The sequence below is a fragment of the Blennius ocellaris genome (genome assembly GCF_963422515.1).
Source record: "Blennius ocellaris genome assembly, chromosome: 1".
Taxonomy (NCBI): Eukaryota; Metazoa; Chordata; class Actinopteri; order Blenniiformes; family Blenniidae; genus Blennius; species Blennius ocellaris.
Genome location: NC_137650.1, coordinates 9,251,908 through 9,259,620, shown reverse-complemented (window position 1 = coordinate 9,259,620; position 7,713 = coordinate 9,251,908). Strand labels below are relative to the sequence as shown.

Here is a 7,713-nt window from a genome sequence, read left to right as displayed (position 1 = left end):
AATCAGATCACTAACTTACACAGACAGAAGGCTGCAGATAAATGACTCGGTGCTGGGTTGTCACATATTTTAGAGAGAAGGGCACTGTGGTCAGTCCGCCATTACAATTAGCTCTCATTTTGGCCATATTCAGTGAGATCTGCCCTGACTGCTGGACTTGCATTATGCATGAGTCTGTCCATATGCACTTGGACCATCATGCATGCCCTTGTAGAAATGCATCGACCACAGGCATGCAATTACATTTCACTTGTTTCGACCCTCTCTGTGAGCACATTGTCTTGTAATGATGGTTTAGACTCAAAGGGGGTGTTCTCCTGATGAGAGTTGTGATTTTCATCATTAAGTGACACCATAGAGAGTCAAAAACATTTTAGTCAGTGCCAGCATTTGTTCACTAAATTATCATCAGAAAATCTGCATTGTAAACATGTTTTTTTCTTTATTTAAGGAAAAAAGAATAAGCCTTCAAGATGAGGTTAAAAAAAATTAAAGCAGAGGTACCGTCTCTGCTCAGGTAATCAGACTGATCACCTTGTGTTCCTCCCCATCGCCATTTTAATTTTTTAAAAGGAATAAACACTCAAGCCTGAAAGTAATATAAACAGAAAGTACAAGATTAGACTTATTATAACATTGATTTCAATTTGTCTCTTGATTTTTCACCATGAAAGAAAAAAAATACAAGTTACATTGCTAACATTGCTAATGGTGTTGGTCATTTGGAGAAATTAAAGAAGCACCAAATGCTGAAGAAAACAATTTAATCAATGAGACATAGTAAAATGATAACACATGCACCCTCTGGAGTCTCTAAAGAATTAAACAAATGCAAGACAGTGTACTTTGTACACTAAGTATTGACTGTAGATGCTGTATCACTTCCAGTCCCCGCCCCCAAGCTTAACTCATGGTACCACCTCTGTGCCACTAAAGATTATATAGATCTGCCAACAAATGAAGCCTCATAAAACCTTGCATGGGAACTGCACTGACACTGAGCTGAAAAAAGAAAATCTCTGAAGACGTTTCTTCTGATACCTGATTTACAGTGAATAATCTTTGAATTGTAAATATATTGTCTTTTTTCCCCCCTTTTCTCAGTTGAAAAGACTGTATTTAAATTGCACTTGTGTTACAAACAAATCATTGCTTTTTTTTTGGTTGATATAATCTGATGTTCACATTTTTGCAGTGTGACATTCTCATCTATGATATATAATATACAATACATAATACCGTATTACAATGTAAAAATAAATCCATTCCATCTTCAATTATCAGGCAGTAACACTTCAAGGTGATGTCCAGGACAAACATAACAGGAAATCTATACCCAGTGAAGGACGGAAATTTTGTTTTATGTAGATTTGTTAACTTTAGGGCACGCACACTGTTTCCCACTGTATGTTAGTTGCCTGACAGAAGCATTGAGTACTTATCTGAACCAAAGGCTCAGTGTGTGAGAGAGCTGCTATTGTCTGTGGGCGGTTTTTTTTGTGGTTTTTTTTTAATGCCACTTCCTCGAGTGTGGACCATGGCCACTCTGTCCACTTTATCTCAGTGGATAATCTTTGACCGGAGAACTTCATCTCCTACACGTGGCTCTTTAGCGCCCCTCGGAGAGAAAGCACGTAATCGCAGATGCGCGTCTCTGGGGGGAGAGGGGGAGAGGGAGAGGGAGAGGGGGGGGGGGGGGGGGGGGGGGGGGGGGGGGGAGGCCAGACGCTATCAGCCAGAGTCAGTTCACTGAGAAATTTGGCACAAGGTATCAGCAGTGACAACAGGAAACTGACACCGCTGCAGACAGTCTGAAACGAGCAGATCATATGACTCAGTACTGATCACTGACGCTGCTGTCAATACAAATATAGTGCGGATGGGGGAAATAAATACCCCCTCCCTCCCTCCCTCCTTCCCTCCCTCCCCTCCCCGTTTGCCCGTCCGAGCACAAACACATGATGAGAAGGCGCTTGTTTACGTTTATGGGAGAGAGTAGAGGACTGGTGACGGATGAGCCGCTGATCTAATAAGACTTGAAAATTATTTCTAGTTTCATTCAGTGTGAGGCGGCATCATTCCTTAGCCATCTTTCAAGTGAGCATCATTCAATTAAAATGCAATTCTCGTCGCCCCCATGCACGGATATTTAATTAGACTGGGGAGCACGGCTTCCAATGTCTATTTTTTTTTCCAGCACAGCTCTTTGGATTTCACCTCTAAGGCATATTTTCACTCTGTTACGCGTTGGTTAAACAAGGGCATGTATCCATTTGTTAATTGATACAATTACGCATTACGCGTAATGGTCACGTAGGTCTCCAGGCGCGCATCAATCACTGGTCTATTGACCTGCCAAAAACCCCTCTAACCGTTCCTGCTGGGACTGCCCCTCTCTCTAATAGAGAAAGATAGAAACATCATCGTCATTAACTCTGGGATGGACCTCTGACCAGAGAGCCAGAGGCGAACAGGGTTCGAGATTTTAAAAGAACAATAAATAAATAAATATCAACCAGCTGTACTGGTGATGGATTGTAAATAAAATAAAGCTTTTTAATCATCGGAAAAGCTGCAGGAGTTTAGGCTACTTCCATGTGTCTGAGTGAAGAGAAACCGAGTAATGTGATAACTCACAAGACAGCCAAAATATCCCAAGTGTTTCTTTTTTCAAATTTATTTAACTTCACAAAGGGTTTCCATATGTTACAGACGTTACAATCCAATAATGATGAACAGTAGTGCAAATTCCCCCTGATTTTTATCTTTGGAAATCGGTGCAGAATTCTATTACCAGCCTGTGTACAGTGCACCTTAAGAAAAGCCAGTGTTGGACGTGATTGGCAAAGACATTATTCTATCCTTGGTACCCTGCCGTTCCGGGATTACAGTGACGTCACGCTGATACCCTTGCATGGATGAATGCTAAAGAACTATAGAGCCACAAATAATAGCACAAGCAGAGTCCATATCTTGGAAGACTTACGTTATCCTTTAAGCCTCCTTCAGCTAACACAACAACATTTTTTTTTTGCTCTTAATAACGCTTAATTTCATTTCTTATCGGGTCCTTTGGGGGATTATTCATTCATATAAAACAATCTGCAGCTGGTGCCAGGCTAAAGTCTCCCTCCTATGAGTGAAGTCATCTATTATTGAGCGAAAGGCCGTGCGTGGAAATGTGTGTAAGACGGTGGATTTGAAGTAGAATTGGTTGCAATCGATCAAGGGTGAAGAATATTCCTGATGGTAACAAAAGAAGCCGCAATGTCTTTCTCGCAATTTGGATACCCTTACAATGCAACTTCCCAGGTAAGCCACTTTGATTTTTATTTCTGCCAGTCCACACACAACACTGTGACTTTTTTTTTAATGTTTCCTTGCATGATTTTACTTATCAAAACACTTTTGTTTTGTGAGAAGCATTTATGGACAAGTGACGGCTTTGACAATGTTGACTGCTATTTTCGCATTAGCGCTTTTGTTGTTGAATCAAATATCGATAAACCCGCACTCGTGTCCAATTACTCTGAATTATGAATGAACTCACGTGTTTTTCTGATGACAATAGAGATGAATGTCACCTATTGCACACTACGAGGTGTAAATGGGCTGTTACGCATGCTGTGCACACTCGCAAACTTTCTATTCAAATTATAATGACATGTGGGATGCGATTACTTTTTTTTTAATAAAGCTTTTTAAAGCGTCATTAAAGCAGGTTATGCACATTTAGAGGAACTATGATTGCTCCCAAATGGCAAGTTATGAGAAGTGCAGGTTGATGAGAGGACAGAAGTTGCTTCACTGGCAAAGTTATCATCTAACTTTTAGCTCGACAGTATTTTAGAAAGTAAAACAGTTATATGACAAACATATAAACAAAGAATTGGGAACTTGACGTTGACTTTTCGTCACGTAAACATAAGTTTTCAAGTCGGTAACACTTTTACGCACGTTTTGCGCGCAGCTCTACTTATTGATACAATTCAAAGCTCAGTGATGTTTGCACTTGCAGGCTAAATTAAATTAACTTTTATTAAATTCGTGCAAAAAAAGCAGCGATAAAATAGACATGATCTGACTTGTGCCTTTCATCTCAGGAATCTACCCAAAAAGTGACTTACCTTGAATTCAGGCAAACCACAGCCTTATAATAACAGCTTATTCGTAATAAATAAACAGCTATAAACAGAAACAAACGAAAGCAGCTCTGATTGTTCTGTTGTTGTCGGTTTGGGGTTTTTTTTCTTTCTATTTTTTTCACTTGCCTGAACGCTTCAGGGTAACCGCCAGCGCAGCTTTGTTAAAATACATGCATTTTCACGGTGCGTAACGCACAGCCAGAGTTGTCACAAATCAAAAGCATCCAGATAACAGCTGGACCAGCCAATGACCACTGTCTGTCCACGGTTCTCTTCATGCAGTTTTTCGTGTCGGCAAACCCCAGTACGACTTGCTGCGATTCGATTTCCAGGTCGGTCTCTGACGGGACAGGCAGCTCCCAGACCGCCGCCGCCGCCGCTGCCGCCGCCGCCTCCTTCTGCTGCCCGTCCTACGAGAACCGGCTCCTGGCGAGCAGCCGGACGGAGCTCAACGCGGCGCTGGGGATGTACAGCTCTCCCTACGCCGCCGCGGCCGCAGCCAGCCAGAACTACGCCAACTACTTCCCCTACAGCACCGACCCATCCGCGATCTACTCCTCTCTGGTGGGCTCAGTTGATGCACAGGACGCATGGGGAGAGGGAGAGAGCGGGAAAGAAGGGGGGTTCGGGCTGATCGATCAACTGGGTTTATCAATTTATCTCAGACTGCAAACCTATCCGTCTCGACAAGGCGTTTAATCCAACAGTAACTCTTATTTCCTTCCCCTTCAGAAGAAGGCGAGGGGGGGAAAGTTAGAAATAAATACCATTGACATGACTGCAGAATCAGAGAAAAGTTTCATCTGACTGAAATTCAAATTTATGGATGGAAATCATTCTTCTGTGTTGTCATATCTATCTTTTTTTCTTGTTTTTTTATTTGAAATGAACTAAGAAATCAATGTTACTACAGGACTGTTTGTTTAAAAGTGAGATTATTGTTGGATAATTTGTTAAATGGATATTTGTAGTGTAGCTAAAACTTTTTTAATTTTTTTTTCATTGCATTTGAAGCAACATGAGTTTGTTTGAAACTACTAAAACATTACAAAACTACAAAACAGACTACAAGATTTAAACTATAAATAGATATAGATCTTAAAGCTGCCAGACTTTATTCAAACACACTGTTATCCTGCATGACAAATACTTTCCAGTGTAAATCCATTAGTCTGAAAGATTTGAGGCTATGAGCATAAAACCAGACTTCAATTTGTTGTAGTATATTATTTAAAATAATTTTCAGGCAAATTACCTCATCAGAAAATGCTGAGTGTTTCAAACTTTTCACTGATGTTTTTTTATTTTTTTTCTTCCCTCCTTCTTCACAGAATCCACAGTATGACATTAAGGACAGCACAGGCACTTTACATTCGGGCATCACTCAGACCGCTGCATACTACCCATATGATCACTCACTGGGACAGTATCAGTATGACAGGTAGGTTTCTTTTCATTAACCTTTGTCCAGTTTAGATATAGTACAAGCCAGATTAAAAAAATATATATATTTGATTGCTAGTCATTAAAAGCAGTGTGTCATTGTGGGGAAAACCACCACATTTCGATCAGAGGTCAAAGAGAAACGCCATACTGAAACCTGTTTTGAGTGACGCTCCATATGTTTGTGGCCAAGGGGAGGAGGAATATAAGATGTCGGAGTATGTTATACCCCACTTACTGCACGGAAAGGTGACACTCCTGAGTACATGTGTGTGTTTCTGTTTCCAGATATGGGACGGTAGACTTTAACGGCACGGCCAGGAGAAAGAACGCCACGCGCGAAACCACCAGCACTCTGAAAACATGGTTGTACGAGCACCGTAAAAACCCTTACCCCACCAAGGGGGAGAAGATCATGCTGGCCATCATCACCAAGATGACCCTCACCCAGGTGTCCACCTGGTTCGCCAATGCCAGGAGGAGGCTTAAGAAGGAGAACAAGATGACCTGGTCACCAAAGAATAAGGCCAACGACGACAGGAAAGACGACCTGAACAAGAGCGACCAAGACTGTGTCACCAAAGGTAATATGTTCTCTATTTTTAAACCTTTGTGCAACAACAACAACAACAAATAAAGCTCTTTTAAATGTTGGACATTTCAGAAAGTTTTGCAAATAACAGAAATACTGAAGACTGGAGCTTTTTTTTATTGCCCCACAGATTCAAATGATTGCAAGGAGGAGAAAGACCTGCAGCTGAGTGATCTGGAGGACATGGAGGAGGACGACTGTGACAAGCTGGACAGTGACTGTGAAAAAGTGGCAGCAGATGAACAGGACCTCCAGAGGGCCATGGTGACATCTGGAGTGTCTCAAAAAAGAGACTGCAGCTCTGAGCTGCACCTAAGTTTAACCAACAGCTTCCACCCTTTCCCCTGTGCCATCAAAAGTGTCACCAGCCTTCCTCCTCTCCCCTCTGACTTCCTGGATCCCGTCGTGTCCAAGACAGCGTCCTCCGCTGGCCCGGGGGCAGGAACATTGTCCCTGTCTCACTTTGAGGCATCGGACAAACCACGGATTTGGTCTCTGGCGCGTACAGCGGCTTCAGGGGTCATACTGAGCCCTCAGCATCACGGCTCTGAGCTGAGGACAGGCAACACGACCGCGGATTGCCAGCTGCAGAGCGCCAGACTTACAGGAGCTCCTTCTGGACAGTGTGGGGGCATGAGGGGACTCCACGAATCCAGTGGCCTCACCCCTGCTGAGAGCCCTTTCACCGAGGGCCCCTCTTTGCACTCAAAAATCTATGGCACCAGCAGCTACAGCCACAAGGGTCTCCAACTGCACTGCTCACCCTATGCTGCACTCCCAGACACATGCCAGTACTCCACGATTGAAGGTACGTCTGTCTTTTATCCGCTGGGTTTAACATAATATCACTACTTTTTGGAAAAACTTGTGAGATGATAATGCAGTTATTTAGATTGTTTCGCGCATTTATGGTCAATAGTCCTACTGAATAAGTTGCATTTCTCAAATTTTGGAACAAAAGAAAAGAATGTAAGCGCCTTCTGCTTAGCTTAAATCAAGGTTCTAAAGCTTTTTATTTTCTTATTTTCCCTTCGTGCAGGGTTCTCTGGTGGCGGCAAAGCAGAGACACAGTCTTCTGACCTCAGCGAGGCCTGTGGGACTGTGCAGGATGACAAGGTCACTGCATTCAGACCGGTGATGAAGAGGTGAAGCAGGTGAGAGGCGGCACTGAGCCGGAAGAAACCAGTTCAAGCCATGACATGTGCACACACAAACCAAAAAAATAAAACAATAACAAATGCTCACAGGTGCTCACACATGTGCACCAATTCCCCTTTCTTCTTTGGGGAAAACACCCTGTGGTTATTTTTTTTTTTTTAAACTAGAATGCATCAACCTTTCTTAGTTTTGATTTCATTTTGAATTGATGAATTGATTTGGGCCTATTATAATCCTTGATTTTCTTCTTTTGTGTTTCCCTCCAGATCGCTGGAATATGTACCACAATAAATGATGGGGACATTTATTATGCACTAAAGGACACACTGGCCGAGCATTGGCCTCGATATGACACGAGAGCTCCCTGCTGCTGCA

The 7,713-nt window shown here is 42.5% G+C and overlaps 1 protein-coding gene across 1 annotated transcript; it reads left to right on the top strand.

Annotated features, from left to right (window-relative positions):
- Positions 1-3,246: 3,246 nt before the first annotated feature.
- On the top strand, positions 3,247-7,329 carry irx6a (iroquois homeobox 6a; the record flags this gene model as incomplete). Its single annotated transcript, XM_080514093.1, has 6 exons — positions 3,247-3,312; positions 4,428-4,709; positions 5,477-5,586; positions 5,877-6,172; positions 6,311-6,988; positions 7,220-7,329. The coding sequence occupies 6 exons, from the start codon at positions 3,247-3,249 to the stop codon at positions 7,327-7,329; spliced, it is 1,542 nt and encodes a 513-aa protein (XP_080370219.1).
- Positions 7,330-7,713: the final 384 nt, after the last annotated feature.